This window comes from Blastomyces gilchristii (genome assembly GCF_000003855.2).
Source record: "Blastomyces gilchristii SLH14081 genomic scaffold supercont1.1, whole genome shotgun sequence".
Classification (NCBI taxonomy): Eukaryota; Fungi; Ascomycota; class Eurotiomycetes; order Onygenales; family Ajellomycetaceae; genus Blastomyces; species Blastomyces gilchristii.
This window is the reverse complement of record NW_003101682.1, coordinates 5,941,852-5,958,306: the sequence shown is the minus strand read 5'-3', so window position 1 is coordinate 5,958,306 and position 16,455 is coordinate 5,941,852. Positions and strand designations below refer to the sequence as shown.

The following is a 16,455-nucleotide window of genomic DNA, read 5'->3' as shown; positions in this document are numbered from 1 at the left end:
GGTGAAAGATATCTGTGTTTTCAGAAACAGGAACACAGATGTTGTACTCTTTTACACCTGTAGATGTGAGGCTTATATGTCTTGTCTGAGATGTTGTTATAGAAATGAGCTGTTTGTACACTGTATTCTGCTTTCTGTATTTCTCTGTGTCTCTCTCTCTCTTTCTGAGAAGCCTTGTATATGTTGTAATTATGTGTACAATTCTAAGATCAGTAAGTGTTTGTTTAATAATTGTTATCCCTGCTTTTGCAGTTTCATATACTAATAATAGTTCTTAGTTACTTCAGTGTCAGAGATCATTTTAATTGAAGATGATAACACTGCTGAGACTATCTTCTTCTATTCTTAAGCTTCTCTCATTGCTTTCTCTCTCTTCTCTGTGAGAAAGATTGTGTACACACTGAGTTGTAAGTATTCAGCTCTGAGTAACTCCTGCTGTTATTTATTCAGTTCTGTGCCTTCTTCTCTTTCTATTTCTTCTGTCTCTGTCCTCTCTGCTCTCACTTCTGATTCTGTGAGTCCTGCACTCTCCTTCAATTTTTCTACATGTACACGTACACATTTCTATATTAACATTTCAGCCACTCTTGCAATAAATGACATTAATGTCATACACAGAGCTGTAGAGGAATCAGAGATGTGTATAATATTATTGTAAGAGTGACTTGCAGCTCTCAAATTCCTTACAGATCTCAAGTTTTGAGATTTCCTTTATTTTTGACATTTTTCAGATGGCATGGTATTGAAAATAGATTAAATATGTGATGTATGAAAATGAATAAGATGTGTATAATAACATTTGTCTTTTACAGTCAACTTTTATAATTAATGACTAATTCATTATTTCTTTTCTTATGCTTTTTCTTTATCTGCTAGTCACTACTCTTACATGATCTCTATATGATACAGTGTTCAGTGACTAGGTTTAGTAGCTTTCATCTTTTATGATTCTGTCTCATGTATTATACTGTCTCTCTTCACTCACTCAGATCACTACAGTGAACAGTTTATTGAAACTAACCTCATCTGATCTCTGAGCATTTTCAGAGATTGAGATGACTTGATCTCACATATTCATGAATGTTTCAGATAGTTCATTCTCTGTGATCTCTGTGATTGAACTGATGTAAACAGTTGAATTCAACTCTGAATTTCTTTTTCTTCTGTGATCTGATTCATATACAAGTCTGCTGCTTTGAGACTGCTCTTTATTATATTATACTCACTATCTACAGCATGTTATCATATGACCAGTTATAGTCTCATTACTTATTGAAGTATGATATTCATCTGATTTCTTTATTACTTCTCATTCTTTTCTTATAATTATGAAAAGATTGAAATAAGTGAGATTATCTGATTTGTAAGTGTCTATGATTTCTCTTATCTTATAAGACTTTTCAATTATAAGCTTCTTCTTTTTCAACACTGATGATAGTGCTGCAGATAATTATAATCTGCTTAAGTCTTATATCTTTACTTTCACTAGTTATGAATTATTTATTAAGTTGTATAAGATCTGTTTCTCTGATTCTTTCAATGCATATATTCTCAGAGAATGTGATTTAAGTATTTTATATAACTTAAATCATCTAGATTGAAACTTCTCAGAACTCTTATTATGTATGAGAACTCATATTCTCATCTTGAGACTCAATTTCTTAACTAGTGAGTCTTGTATTCTTTTCAATTGAATTGCTCAGTTCAGAAGTAACTCATTAGCTTTTATATATGCATAACTGATCTCTTTCAATCTTGATTCTGCATCTGCAACTGTTGTTTCCTTTCTCATCTTTTCTGAAGCATTCTCTGAGATGTGTGGATACAATTCATACAACAGATAGAATGATAAACACTTGAAGACTGCATGCTGCTGAATTTGTGTGACTAATAGTATCTGACTGAGATATTCATTTCATAATCTCATAGGCTTGCTCACTAGATATTTTGTCAGCATGTTGCTCAAGATTTCATTCAAGTGTTTCATCTTTCTATTCATCTGCAGATGATATGATGTTATTCTACAATATCTTGTCTGTAACTGGCTCATGAAATGCCTCATCACTTCTTCTACAAGATTCACACTGTTATCAGTTAGAATCTCATGCTGTAAGAAATCCCGCTCCTCGCGGATCCTTTACCCCTATTCCTATCTCTCGCGTAACCAATAGGGCTAGCGGCCCTTGGCTACACACAACTATATAGACTGGAGTTCGCGAATACTATTCACAACTCAGCTTGAATGCTATTATACATTTGACTCCTACATTTTATCTTCCTACCGCGAATACTTCTAGTAGTTAACAGTACATATCACACCAAGCTGCAAACACCCGAATAATTGTCTGCGAGCACTTATTCTTACATTTCAAGCTCAGCACCCAGGAGCAGCCACCCGAACCATGAATAACCCCCATGGAAGAAGTCCCAGAGGACTTACCAATCACTCGCGGAACACCATTCTCTGCATCTGTGACAGGGGAACCCTCTGAACCCACGAATGAACCAATCTCAGTGGAGAACATTCTTGAGCATCTTCTGCAGGACCAAGCTATTTTTCTACAAGAAATGCTTACTGCCTGCAAACACTCTTGAACTGAGTCTCTAGACATGATCTTCAGAAACACCTGTGAACTGAAAAGAAACTTTCTTAAGCTGTGATCACTTAAGATCACTTATTGAATCACAATCTATAAAAGCTTTTGTGAGTTTGCATTTGAAATTGACTCACAAGCTCAGCTGTGTGACATGAAAGATGAAGAAGCTGTCATCTACATAATAACAGGCCTCTATTACACTGAAGTCAAGAACTGACTGAATCATCTAGAGAATGATCATGAGAGACCTCACTGATCTGTTCTCAAGACCTATTTAAAGAACAAGTTGAGAGACTCTGCAAGCTGAACAGAGAACACCTGAGCTGCAATCACTAATATTAGAAAAAGAGATGAGAAATCTGATAAAGACTACTTACAGTGCTTCATAAAATTGTGATATGAATTGAGATCTGTGAAAACAGGGCTCTGAAACAAGACCTGAATGATGATATTTATAAAGAGACTGAATAAAGATATACAGAACAAGCTCATTAAGTAAGACTCTAAGCTCTTAACTCTGAAGAAACTGATGACTCTTATTCACTGCTTACAGATCACTGTGAGAGTCACAGACCTGTAGAGAGTGAATTATTAATCAGCTCTGTGAGAATCAGAACAACAGAGAACAGATTTATCAGAAAAAGATAACAAGATATAGAGAGATTCATGTCTGACTGCTAAGCAGAGAGAAAGAGTCTCATAAGCTTCTGTAAACAGAGTGTATAACAGAAGAATCAAGGAAAAGAAACTCTGCTTTATCTGTTCTAAATTAGAACATCTTCATGCAAACTGTTCAGACAAATTAAAATAGAAATTTGAGAAGTCATGAACAGAGTCAGTAACAGCCTTCTTAAGAGTCTTGAAGCTGACACCTGAATCTGTTACTCTCTCAATGAAAATACTTGCTTATGAGAAGAGACTGCACTGCAGTACTACTGCTCTGCAAGCATGAAAAGTATTGATGAACTCAGAATCTCAGGTCACTATAATGTTTCTAAAGCTCATGAAGTGAATGAGCTGAAAGATGAAAACTGAAAACCTGCTCTTATAATAAGCAGAGTGTGAGAACTCAGATCTGAGAACTAAGAGACTTACAAGAGTTATCTTTGAATTACAAGATCTCTCTAAAATCTGAAGAAGATTTGCAGAAACTGTGATTATCACAAACATTATAGATGACATGTACTTGAGACTTGTATAACTTTAAAGACACAATTCACACATAGCTGTCTGTGAGTCAGGTTTATACTTTCAATCAGTGTTGATAGACTTACTTATGAAGATAGAATCAGTTAATACTGTAGAGTTGATTAGAGAAGACAAGCTTATCTATATGATAACTTTGTAAGTGTCTGAGAATCTTATGATCATGAAAACTGAGCTTCAGATATCAGAGAAATACTGAGATCTTACAGAGATGTTTAGCTTAGTAAAGGCAGCTGAGCTTCTCTCTCACTGTGAGAAGAATCTGATAATAGATTTGATAGAAGAGTAGAAACTCTTCTAAGAATCAATCTATAAGCTCTTCTATTATGAGACAGAGATCTTGCAGATCTATGTAAAGAAGAATCTGAAGAATGACTTTATCTAATCTTCACAGGTCTTCATGAAAGTCTCTGTGATATTTATAAAGAAGAAGAATAAAGATCTCAGATTATATGTAGATTATCATGATCTGAACTTCAAGATAATAAAGAGCTGCTATTCTCTATCTCTGATTAAGAATGTGATCAACTGTCTCACAGAAGCTGTCATATTCATATAACTGAATATAATCAATATATATACACAGCTGTGAATACAGTCTGAGAATGAATAAAAGACTGTCTTTAGAACTGCACTGAAATTATTTGAATATCTAGTAATGTCTTTTAATCTGATTAATATCTCTGCAGCATTTCAGTCTTTCATTAATAAAACACTTCATATATATCTGAATGTCTTCATGATAATATATCTGAATGATGTGATAGTGTACTCTGTGAAGAAGAAAGAACATACTGAGCATGTATGAAGTGTGTTAAAGGTCTTAGATGAGACAGAACTGTATATTAAGCTTATGAAGTGCAACTTCAGTGTCTGCTGAATTAATTTCCTAGAATATATAATCACTGTAGATGATATTCAGATGAAATCTTCATAAGTTAAGATTATTCTATTATGACTGAAGTTAACTAGTATTCATGAGATTCAGATCTTTCTGAGCTTTGTGAATTTCTATAGATAGTTTATCTTTGTATTTATGAGAATCTTCTTAATTCTTACAGACATGCTGAAGAATGAAAATAAGAAGAAGTTATCTTATAAACAGAGAATGAAAAGGTTATTAAGAAGAAAGAACTGTGAGAACTTTCTTATTTCAGAAGCTTATGAGACTTTTATAAGATTGAAATAGATATTTATAAATACAGTAATACTGTTTCACTTTAATCTCTTACTCTTAATCAGATTAAAGACAGATATCTTCTTCTTTATAATTTCAGAAATAGTCTCATAACTACAGTTAAATAAGAACTGAGTTTCAGTGATCTTTTTCTTATAGAAGATACAATCTGTAGAGATTAACTATAACATTCATGATCAGAAGCTTCTTATAATAGTGAAATTCTTCTATCACTAATGTCACTACTTTGAGAGTCTTATAACAGTGATTACTGTTAGAACTGATTATAACAGCTTATAACAGTTTACTTCAATCAAGAAACTCTCACAGCAGCAGATTCACTAAGCTCAGAGACTGAGTGAGTTCTGATTCAAGATAGAACATATTAAGAGAACTAAGAACTCAGCAGACAGACTCTCTCACAGATCAGACTATATTAAGAAGATCAGAATAACAGATATAGAGAGATTAGAAAAGACAGAAAAGCTTTGTAAGATGCTCAGACTGAGTGTTATAAAGAGATTGACTGAAGAGTCTCTCAATCTCTTATAAAAGAAGAAGAAAGAGAGAGAGAAGAAGTCTGTACAACTACTTTCTATAATACTGAGAGTTAACACTCTGAAGATCTTTATGAGAATTCTTGAAGAGAGTATCTATAATCTGAAGAGTTTATAAGCTTTGAGAAGTACTGCAGAAGACCTGATGTAAGAGAAAACAGAGTATAAGTCTTCATAAGATCTTCTATTCAGATTATCTGAACTACAACTGAAGAATGAATATACTTAGTATATTTAGAAACTGCTTATAATAGAGATCAATCCTGTAGAAATAAAGGATTAAAGAGACTTAAATAATCTCTTATAAAGAGAGAACTGAATTTATGTGCCTGTAAATGAGTTTCTATATATAGAACTCATTAAAAGATATCATAACTCTTCTCTAGCAGGTTATTTTATAGATACTAGAACTTATGAGTTGCTTACAAGAAAATACTTCTAATTGAAGATATAAGAACTTATAAAGAAGATAGTGAATTCTTATACTATTTATCAGAATTTATAAGTAGTGTAGTTCAGACTATATAAAGAACTTACTTCTCTACTCATTTCACAGAAACCTTGAGAACAGCTAGAAATAAATGCTCTTATAAGCCTCTCTGAAAGCAAGAACATATATGATACTTACTTTAACAGTGTGCTGATGATAGTGAATTACTTTATCAAGATAACACACTTTATACTTATCTGTAAGAACTTGAAGTCAAAGAATTTGACTTATATCTTCATCTGCAATGTAATCTGATTACATGAGTTATCTATGAACATTATCTCAGACAGAGAATTAATTTTTATAGAAGAGTTCTAGTCTAATCTGATGACTATACTGAAGATCTTATGAGATTTAAGTATAGCTTTTCATTAACAGACAGATAATCAGATAGAATATCTGATAAGTATATTAAAACAGTATCTGTAGTACTTTGTTAATTACAATCAGAATAACTGAGTGTATTAATTATTACTTATAGAGTTCATATATAATAACTCAAAACATGTCAGCACAGATAAAACCCTCTTTAAGATGCTCACTGAGACTTATTCACAGATAATCTTGATAGATTTACAAGAGTACACTATAGAGTGTGATGATGCCTGTGAATGAGCTGAGAGAATTCAGAAGATTCAGGAGAAAGCTTATAAATTCTTGAGAAAGACTTAAGAGTATCAGAAGAGATACTATGACTTCAAGCATATTATAAAGAGTTTCAAGAAAGATAATAGAGTCTGACTGAGTTTAGAAAACATTATTATATGAAGATCTAGTAAGAAGCTGAATCTCTTATAAACAGAGTCTTATAAAATTATGAAGAAAGTTAGCTCACAGTTCTATAAATTAAAACTGTTATCTGAGTTATAGATATACAATGTTTTTCATATCTCTTTACTTCATGAATATAAGGAATTTTCAGAAGAGAACTCTGTAATTCATCACTCTATTCATGAAGTACTAGAGAGTGAAAGAGAATATCAGATCAAAGAGATTATTAACTCAGAGAAGTAAGATCATGAGCTCTGATTCAAGATTCAGTGACAAGAGTATTCTGATAAGATGAATAAGTTCACTTGAGAATTATCTGAGTAGATAAGATATCTGTAGAAGCTGAGACATGACTTTTATACTATAAATTCTGATAAGTCAGAATAACACAGTCTTCACTAAGAATCTGATTATAATAAAGATATTAACACTGTCATTTATAAATTCTAGTCTATAAGATAATGAGTTTCTACTGAAATGAACAGTCTGCAGTGTATATAAGAAAAGAAGAAATCATATTCTTATTAAAGCTAAAAAACAAGAAAATAAACAGGGCTGTGAACATAATTTAGAGATTAATAAAGAAAAAACAAAGAAAACTCATACTCATACTCTCAATATCTGTGACACTTAACTCTCTCACAACTATCAATTTCTCTCTTCAAAGAAGTAGAGAGTATTATACTCACAGTACAGACAATTGTTATATTTGATATAAAGACTGTCAGAAATGCACAGACTTCAGAGAAGCTGAACATCAGAATATACACAGTTACAGCAGAGTCTTGAGAGCTGATTATCTGCATGTGTGATCAGATACTTCTTACAAAGCTATGTTCACTTCTTCAGTTATACTGAAGTATTCAGTCTGAAAATAATTGAGATATGAAGAGAAGACTCATCTGCTCAGGTCAACTTCTATCACAAATTCATAGTATTCACATTGCCTTGATTATCTGGATTTTATGAGTACTCAGAAATTCATCTCTCATTGACAATAGAATTGCAGAAATGCGCCGCAGCGCGAGGATCATTGATAGAGAACCTAGACATATTCATATATATCTGGTCAGAGATTGTGTGAACAGAGAAGGAGTGATCATAGACCTGTGAGACTGCAGAAGACACTGACAACACTGAGAGCTTTGCAAGAACTGTCAGCTAGAATCTGTAAGAAATTACTTATGAGAAGACTTACAGCAAAGAGAGGAACTGCACTGCTTAGAGCCAGAGGCTGGTCTGAGAGAGGCATGAGATTAGCTGCTGGCCTGAAGATCGGGTGCAGTGGTGAGACTGAGGAAGATGAAGACATGATCATGAGTGGCAGCACCCCTGCTTCACCAGCCAGTAAAAAGCAATCAGAGAAGTTGTGAGGACACTCACAAGAAGCTCAGCAGCAGCCAGACATTGTTTATAAAGATATTGAAATTGAAAAAACTTTTATTCTTGAGAAGTTCTTGAATTAATATGCAGATATTATCAGAAATACTCTCTCTCTATTATCTGAATAAAAACTCTTCACAGATGAATGAGAATACTCACAGTTTATAAGAATGAAAGCTATTACAGAAAAAGAAAAAAGAAGATAAGATTTCACAGACAGATCTGGGATATTTATACTACTCTAGAGAGGTTTGTTTACACTGTGAGTGATTTCATAGAATAGTCAGATCACTCTAGTAAATAAGAGTGATTGTGAATCACAGATCTGAATCTTTTTATATAACTATAAAGAGTAATTGCAGACTGCAGATATCTTGATTCTACAATTCTACAGAGTTAATAAAAGAATGAAAAATTCCTCACAATTCTACAGTGTCAAAGAACAATAATTCATAAGAATAAGTAAAAGATTAACTCATGAATACTTCTCTTTAATGAGAATAATCTCATAGAGAGTGATTCATCTGTGAGATGAATCTGTGTAATAATCACACAAGAATCTCATGAAAATAATTGAGAGTCAACTGAAACTCTTCTGTATGAAAGATGTGAGATAAATCTGTGTGATAGTCAGAGAAGAATCTGTAGATTATAAAAAACCTTGTGAAATAAGAAACTGAGTAACAGACTTTTTTCTCTTTATGATAACAAGGGATTTTTCCTCACTGAGGTTTTTTATAGATATAAAGAGTTTTTAGTGAGTATCACTGCAGTGCTGAGCTGATTCTATGAAGTCAGAAAAGCTTCGCGGATGAAGCCTTAGAGAGGGAAGAGTATGTAAGAAATTCTACTTCTCATGAATTCTTTACCTCTATTTCTATCTCTTATATAATCAATAGAGCTAGCGGCCCTTGACTACACACAACTATATAGACTGAAGTTTGTGAATACTATTCACAACTCAGCTTAAATGCTATTATACATTTGACTTCTACATTTTATCTTTCTACCATGAATACTTCTAGTAGTTAACAGTACATATCACACCAAGCTGCAAACACCTGAATAATTGTCTGCGAGTACTTATTCTTACACATGCAGCATTTCATAGTTGATATAGATCTTATTATGTAGAAACTTCATTATCATCTTCTCTATCATTTCTGAAACTGCTTTTATAACTGGTCAGTCAGTAGCATAATCAATAGTAGTGATTATTTATCAATTTTCATTTGATATTTACAGTAATATGTCTATGAGATTCATCTCTCATTATTTGAACAGTTGTATTATATACTTTATCTGATGTTGCACTTTCTCATATTCTAACCCTTTCTTAGACTCTTTCATAACCTGGTAATTCGGGCACTTGTGAGTGTACATCTGAATGTCCTTGGCCATGCTTGGTCAGTATACTCTTGATTTAAGTACACTCATGAGTTCAGGACTTTCTAAGTGACTGAATTCCCTGTGCATGTGAGTCATCAAGTCATGTCTAAATGAAGATTCTAGATAGAGAGCTTCTGCATATTCTAGATCATGGTAAAGTACAATGTCATTTTTCAATTTTCTCAGCTTGAAGTTCAGAAGCATCTCTTCTACTACTTTTATAAGACACTTATTATTCAATATCTTGTCATTCTTCAAGTAAGAGATTATAATATTCACTCATTCTGATTCCTTGCATTCTCTCAGTGTGTTTAATATGAATGTTTCTTGTACCTGATTCACAGAACTCTCACTCATGAAATCAGGTCTGTGACTGATTACATCAGATATTACAGTGTCTGATTTCTTTCAGTATTTGATATAAAGATTATACACTTGAAACTCTGAGATTCAACATACTAAGCATTTGAAAGGTTTTATTATCAATTATAGATAGATAAGACTTTTATGATTTATGATCACTGTTGTTATATATCTGTTGTTAATATATCTATCTCACAATATCAGTATGTGCTTGATTACTAGCAATTTCTTTTCATACACTGAGTAATTGAGCTCAGCATCTGATAGTTTTCTACTATTATACATCACTGAGTACAGCTTGTCATTCTTGCTCATCTATAGAAGAGTGTCTCTGATAGCTCATTCAGATGTGTCTGTCTCAATGTAGAAAGGTTTATCATGATCTGATTGAATAAGCACTGAGAATGTTATTATATGTTCTCTCAGTGTGAGAAAAGCCTCTTTACATACAGTATTTCAGATAATTAAATGAAACTTCTTCTTTCACAGATTTGCATTCATTTCTCTTAAGAGATCTGAGAGTGATGCAGATATTTATATGAAATTCTTGATGAATCTGCAGTAATATGAGATTAACTTAAGAAACTGTTATACATGATATACATTTCTCAGCCATGATCAATTCACTATAACATTCAATTTCTTCAGAATGAGATATATACAGTCATCACTCACTACATGTTCTATGAACTTCAACTCTTTCATTTCAAACACACACTTTGTTAATTTAATGTAGAGCTTATACTCTGTCAGAGTTATAAGCACTTCATTGAGATGCTTCAGATATTCATTATATGAGTTTAAAAAGACTAGAATATCATTGAGATATACAAGGCATGAGATTTTATTCTGTTTATGAAGAATTGTATTCATCATCATTTGAAAGATGATAAGTGCATTTATCAGACTGAATGATATTATCAGGAATTCAAACTTCTCTCATTATATATTAAACACAGTTCACAGAACTGATAGTTTATCTACACAGATCTGTCAGTATTCTGAGAGAAGATCAATCTTCAATAGATATCAGGCATTTCCAACTATATTCAACTGTTGTTGAATTCATGACAGTGAATATTCATTCTTGATTATAAGCTTGTTAAGTGCTTGATAATTGATACATATCTGTCACTTCTTACTCATCTTTTTCACAAATAGAACTGAAAAGTCTCATGCACTTGATGAGAGTTATATAAGACTATGTTCTAGAAGATTGATGATCTGATACTTCTGTTCTTTGAGATGTATTTGTGACAGAGAGTATGCATTCTGATTGACTAGTTTTGTGTCCTCTGTATTAATCTTATATATGAATTCTCATTTCAGCAGCAATTCTGATAAAAGATCTATTCAGAAGATCTTTTCATACTTCTTCAGAAGCTTCTTCATACACTTGTTCTTTTACATATCTTTTATCTTGGTTTTCTCTGCTTCTGAGTTCTGTATGACATACAGAATACTTTCAGATAAGGTCTTGTGAATTGTTCTCTTTACTTGTTAATATGTAAACAGATTTAATTCTTCTATATCAGAGACATGAAATGTCCTTCTTATATCAGTTAATAGAATTATATGAACTGTTTTCTTTCTATCAGTCAATCATATATAACATGTACATCATTGAATCTGCAGATTGAACCTTTGAAATCAATCAAGTTCAAGAATAAGATTATATTTCATGTTCTGCAGCTCTCATACTCAAATATAGCAAGACTATTCTTCAAAGTACAAGGAAACTCTTACTCTTACAGATGATATTAAATATTAATTATCAGATAATCTTATGTATTGAGAATTCTTCACTCAGCAGATCTCTTTCAGTCTTCAGATTATATAATCATCAATATATTATATAGAAGCTTCTGTGTCTGCTAATACTTTTACAGTCATCTCTCAATTCTTATTCAAGTGTCTCTTATATATTAACATTTCAGATCTCAAGGTATTAAGATGAGTGTTCACTTCATTCTCATCTACATCTCAGTCAGAAGCCTGCTTTCTCTTGATATTTACAGAATTCAGAGAGTCATCTAATACAGACATCTCTTTCACTTTGAAAACTTTTCATAGAATATCAGTAAGTGTCTCTGAGCTCACTAATTCTGCTAGTTTTTTAACTCTCTTGCTTCTCTTGACTGTGCATGCTGAGTGTAATCTTTTATATCATGATTTTGATATCTACAGTTGAAGCAAGCTCAATACTTATAATATTAAGATTTTCACTCAGAGAATCTCTTTTTCAGAGAATTCAGTACTTTAGTGATAGCATTCAGATCTAGATTCATCATGTCTGAGTATGTGACTTATGTCATAGAAGTCTGATTACTCATTCTCTGCTGAGACATACTTGATTACAGTATTTTCTGTTATAATTAACTCACTTATTTCTGTATAATGAGAATATTATATGCTTTCTTCACTGTATTTAACTATGAGATTAAGCATTTTCATTCTGCTCTCAACTCAGATGTAAGATTATAAATAAAGATCTATAAACAGAAAGATGTTGAAAGCTCTTCATTCAATACAAGATAGTATAAGCTAAAGTATGTGAAGTATGATGTAAGATTACTCACTTATCTATACTCAGTGAAGTATTTGTAACACTTGTCTCATACATTCACTTTCTCAAAGTTGTGTAAGATTCATTTGAAAAACTCATTTCATATTTATGAAAATGAATATCACTCTGAGTCTGTGAGATTCATCTTTTCATCAGTCATTTATAATGACTTTGCTTTTTCATGTAGAAATGTGACAGATCTTAAGACTTGTTGAAATTCTGTTGACTGTCTGTCTGTGAGTTCATATTCAATCTGATAATATAATTGCATCTGACTTAGCCAGCTGATTGAAGCATCATTTTTTCAGTCACTATTAAAGCTTAGTGACTTTGACAGATCTTCTGACTTGATATATTTCATACTCAGATTCTCATCCTGTGCAGCAGTCTTTGATGATGTGTATACTTCTGAAGAGATTGTGAATAATCATGATGAGATCTTCAGATTTGATATAGGCATCTGTCTGTGTAAATGTTCAATCTCTCACTGCAGATCTAAGATCTGATTTTCTCTATTCTTATTAATAATAGTGATTGCATTGATGAAGCTCTTCATAGTGAATGCTTGATCTGCAGTGAATGTTAATTGTTGTTTGACTTCTGTCTCAGCCTGTCACTGTGTACACAAGATCTCAATCTCATTTAGAATCCTCATACATGTACAGAGCTTTAATTCCAGTTCAGCAGTTTCAGCTGCTTTTCTTACTGCTTTAAGTAAACTCTCTGAGAGGTTCTGTATATCTTCTGATTCAGGTAGCAGAGAAGGGTGTTGTTCATATCAGCTAGAGAAGATATTCATTTCAGTGATTTCTCATTAATTGTATGATATCTATTGTTATATCACTGTATTGTTATATAATTTCTGTTATTATCATATGACTTCAGTGATAGTTACTTCTCTCTTTTATCTCTTTGAGTGGAGAGCAGTCTTCTTTGAATCTGGTTTATCACTCTCATCTCTTTTCTCACATCTCATCTGTTTGCATACATGGCATTCGCCTGAGTGTGAAGTTTTTCCTCAACAAGCAAAGCAGTATCAATTGAATGCTCTTCTGCTCACTGCTCTTTATATGCTATCTTTTGAGATGTTCTAGAACCACACTGGCATAATAACTATGAATTACTTTGTAGATGAAATTATCATGCTCTGAAGAAGTCTGTGCCTCTCACTGGTTTTTAGACATGCTATCAGATGTGATTCAAAGGTTGCTTGAGTCAGTGTATGATTACAGGCATATGCTGGCTTCTTATATATTATACACTAAATTAATTAGCGGCCGCTATGGCCTCTTTACACTCGTAAGCAAGTTCAGAAGCGGCCGCGTTATTATCCGACGGCCGTATGTTCTTCCGAACCACACTCTCATTGACAATGAAATTGCAGAAATGCGCTGTGGCGCGAGAACTGTTGATAGAGAATCTAGACATATTTGCATATATCTGATCAGAGATTGTGTGAGTAGAAGAGAAGTGATTATAGATCTGCAGAGTCACAGAGAGTACTGACAGCACTAAGAGCTTTGCAGGAACTGTCAGCTAGAATCTGTAAGAAATTACTTATGAAAAGACTTACAGTAAAGAGTGAGACTGCACTGCTTGAAGTCAGAAGCTGATCTGAAGAAAGCACAGAGTTAGTTACTGATCTGAAGATTGAGTGCAGTGACAGAGCTGAGAGATGTGAAGACACTGTTATAAGTAATGATATCTCTGCTTTATCACCTGATAAAAAGTACTCAGAGAAGTTGTAAAGATATCTATAAAAAGCATAATAATAGTCAGACATTGTTTGCAAAGATATTGAAATTGAAAAATTTTTTATTCTTGAGAAGTTCTTAAATCAATATATAAATATTGTTAGAAACACTCTCTCTCTGTCATCTGAGTGAAAACACTTCACAGATGAATAAGAATACTCACAGTTATAAGAATAAGAGCTGTTATAGAAAAAGAGAAAAGAAGATGAGATTTTATGAATAGATCTGAAATATTTATACTACTCTAGAGATATTTGTTTATACTATAAATAATCTCATGAAACAGTCAGATCACTCTAGTAAATAAAGAATGATTATGAATTGCAGATCTGAATCTTTTTATATAACTATAAAGAGTAATTGCAGGCTGTAAATATCTTGATTCTACAATTCTACAGAGTTGATAAAAGAATGAAAAATTTCTCACAATTCTACAGTGTTCAAGAAGGATAATTTATGAGAATAAGTGAAAGATTAACTCATGAATACTTCTCTTTGATAAGAGTGATCTCATAGAAAGTGATTCATCTGCAGAATGAATCTGTATAATGATTATATAAGAATCTTATGAAAAAATAATTGAAGATCAACTGAAACTCTTCAGATTGAAAGATATGAGATAAATCTGTGTAATGATCACACAAGAATCTCGCAGAAATGATTAAGAGTCAACCAGAACTCTTCTATATGAAAGGTATGAGATGCATCTGTATAGTAGTCAGAGAAAGATCTGCAGGTTATAAAGAATCTCACAGAATAAGAAACTAAGTGATGAACTCTTTTCTGTTTATAATAACAAGAGATTTTTTCTCACTGAGGTTTTTTTATAGATATGAAGAGTTTTTAGTGAGTATCACTGCAGTGCTGAGCCTGATTCTATGAAATCACTCAGTGAAAGACTTTGTTAATGAAGTCTTAGAGAGAAGAAGATATGTAAGAATTCTCACTTCTCACAGATTCTTTATCTCTATTTCTATCTCTTGTGTAACTAATAGAGTTAGCAGCTCTTGACTACACACAACTATATAGACTGAAGTTCGCGAATACTATTTATAACTCAGCTTAAATACTATTATATATTTGATCTCTACATTTATCTTTCTATCATGAATACTTCTAGTAGTTAAGAGTACATATCACGCCAAGCTGCAAACACCCGAATAATCGCCTGCGAGTACTTATTCTTACAAAATCTGTAAAACAGAGTTTTAAGAAGAATGCTGAAATCATTCAAATCATCTTCTATTAAAGTAATGAAAATTGAAGCTTCAATTCTATCTTCTGCTATTTGATTTGAAAAGACCTGCATGAACTATGCTCTGAGAGTCATAAAGATGAGCTTAAATTATATAATCAGAGAAAGAGTCTCTTCTTCATTTTCATTAATTAACTTAGGAAATGAACTGAATTAAAATAGATTTCTTGATTGAAATGAGAATAATTCTTCAAAGAAAATACTCTCTCAACTGTACAGATTATATTTACTGATTAAAAATCAATTTTCTTCATTAAATATTGAGAAAATTGATCATGAAAAGATATCTCTCTGAAGAGAAAGGCTGAAATCTCTTATAAACTTATAAATAAGTAAACTATCTAAAGAGAGAGAATATAAACAGTATTTAAACAAGATGTCTACAATCAATATAAAAGACTCTATTCTAGTTTACTCATATAGCTCAAAAAATGAGAGTTTGAACAGATTAGATACAGACATTGCTTATACTGAAGATAATATCAATTTAATCTCAGATTTCTGAAATTTGAGCTGTGAATCTGAAGTCTTTAATGCTGAACTATTTATAATTGCAAAAGCTTTCAAACTTATTAAGGTAAAATCTTATAAAAGAGGAAATAACTTGAAATAGATATGAATATTCTCTGATTGTCAAGCTGCTTTGAAAAGACTTAAAAATAGTCAGATTTATAATGATTAAATGAATCTTGAACTGATTTTAAATTCTGTTATAAAGATTTAAAAGAGAAGATTATTAAAACTCATAATTCATCTGCACTAAGTTCCTGCTTATATAAATATTCATAGCAATGAATTGACTGATTTAGCAGTAAAAAAGAGATCAGAATTAAGCAGATATAGATAAAAAACAGTGTCCTGGTCTTTTATAAAGAGAAAGATAAAAGAATCTTGTTTAAACAAGTGAAATGAAAGCTGGCAGAAACAAAAGAAGAGTATATATTATT

The 16,455-nt window shown here is 32.1% G+C and overlaps 1 protein-coding gene across 1 annotated transcript; it reads left to right on the top strand.

Moving 5' to 3' along the window:
• Positions 1 to 7,982: 7,982 nt before the first annotated feature.
• On the top strand, positions 7,983 to 8,171 carry BDBG_16159 (uncharacterized protein; the record flags this gene model as incomplete). The annotated part of the gene is made up of 1 exon (XM_031724164.1): positions 7,983 to 8,171. The coding sequence occupies one exon, from the start codon at positions 7,983 to 7,985 to the stop codon at positions 8,169 to 8,171; it is 189 nt and encodes a 62-aa protein (XP_031575922.1).
• Between the last annotated feature and the right edge of the window lie 8,284 nt (positions 8,172 to 16,455).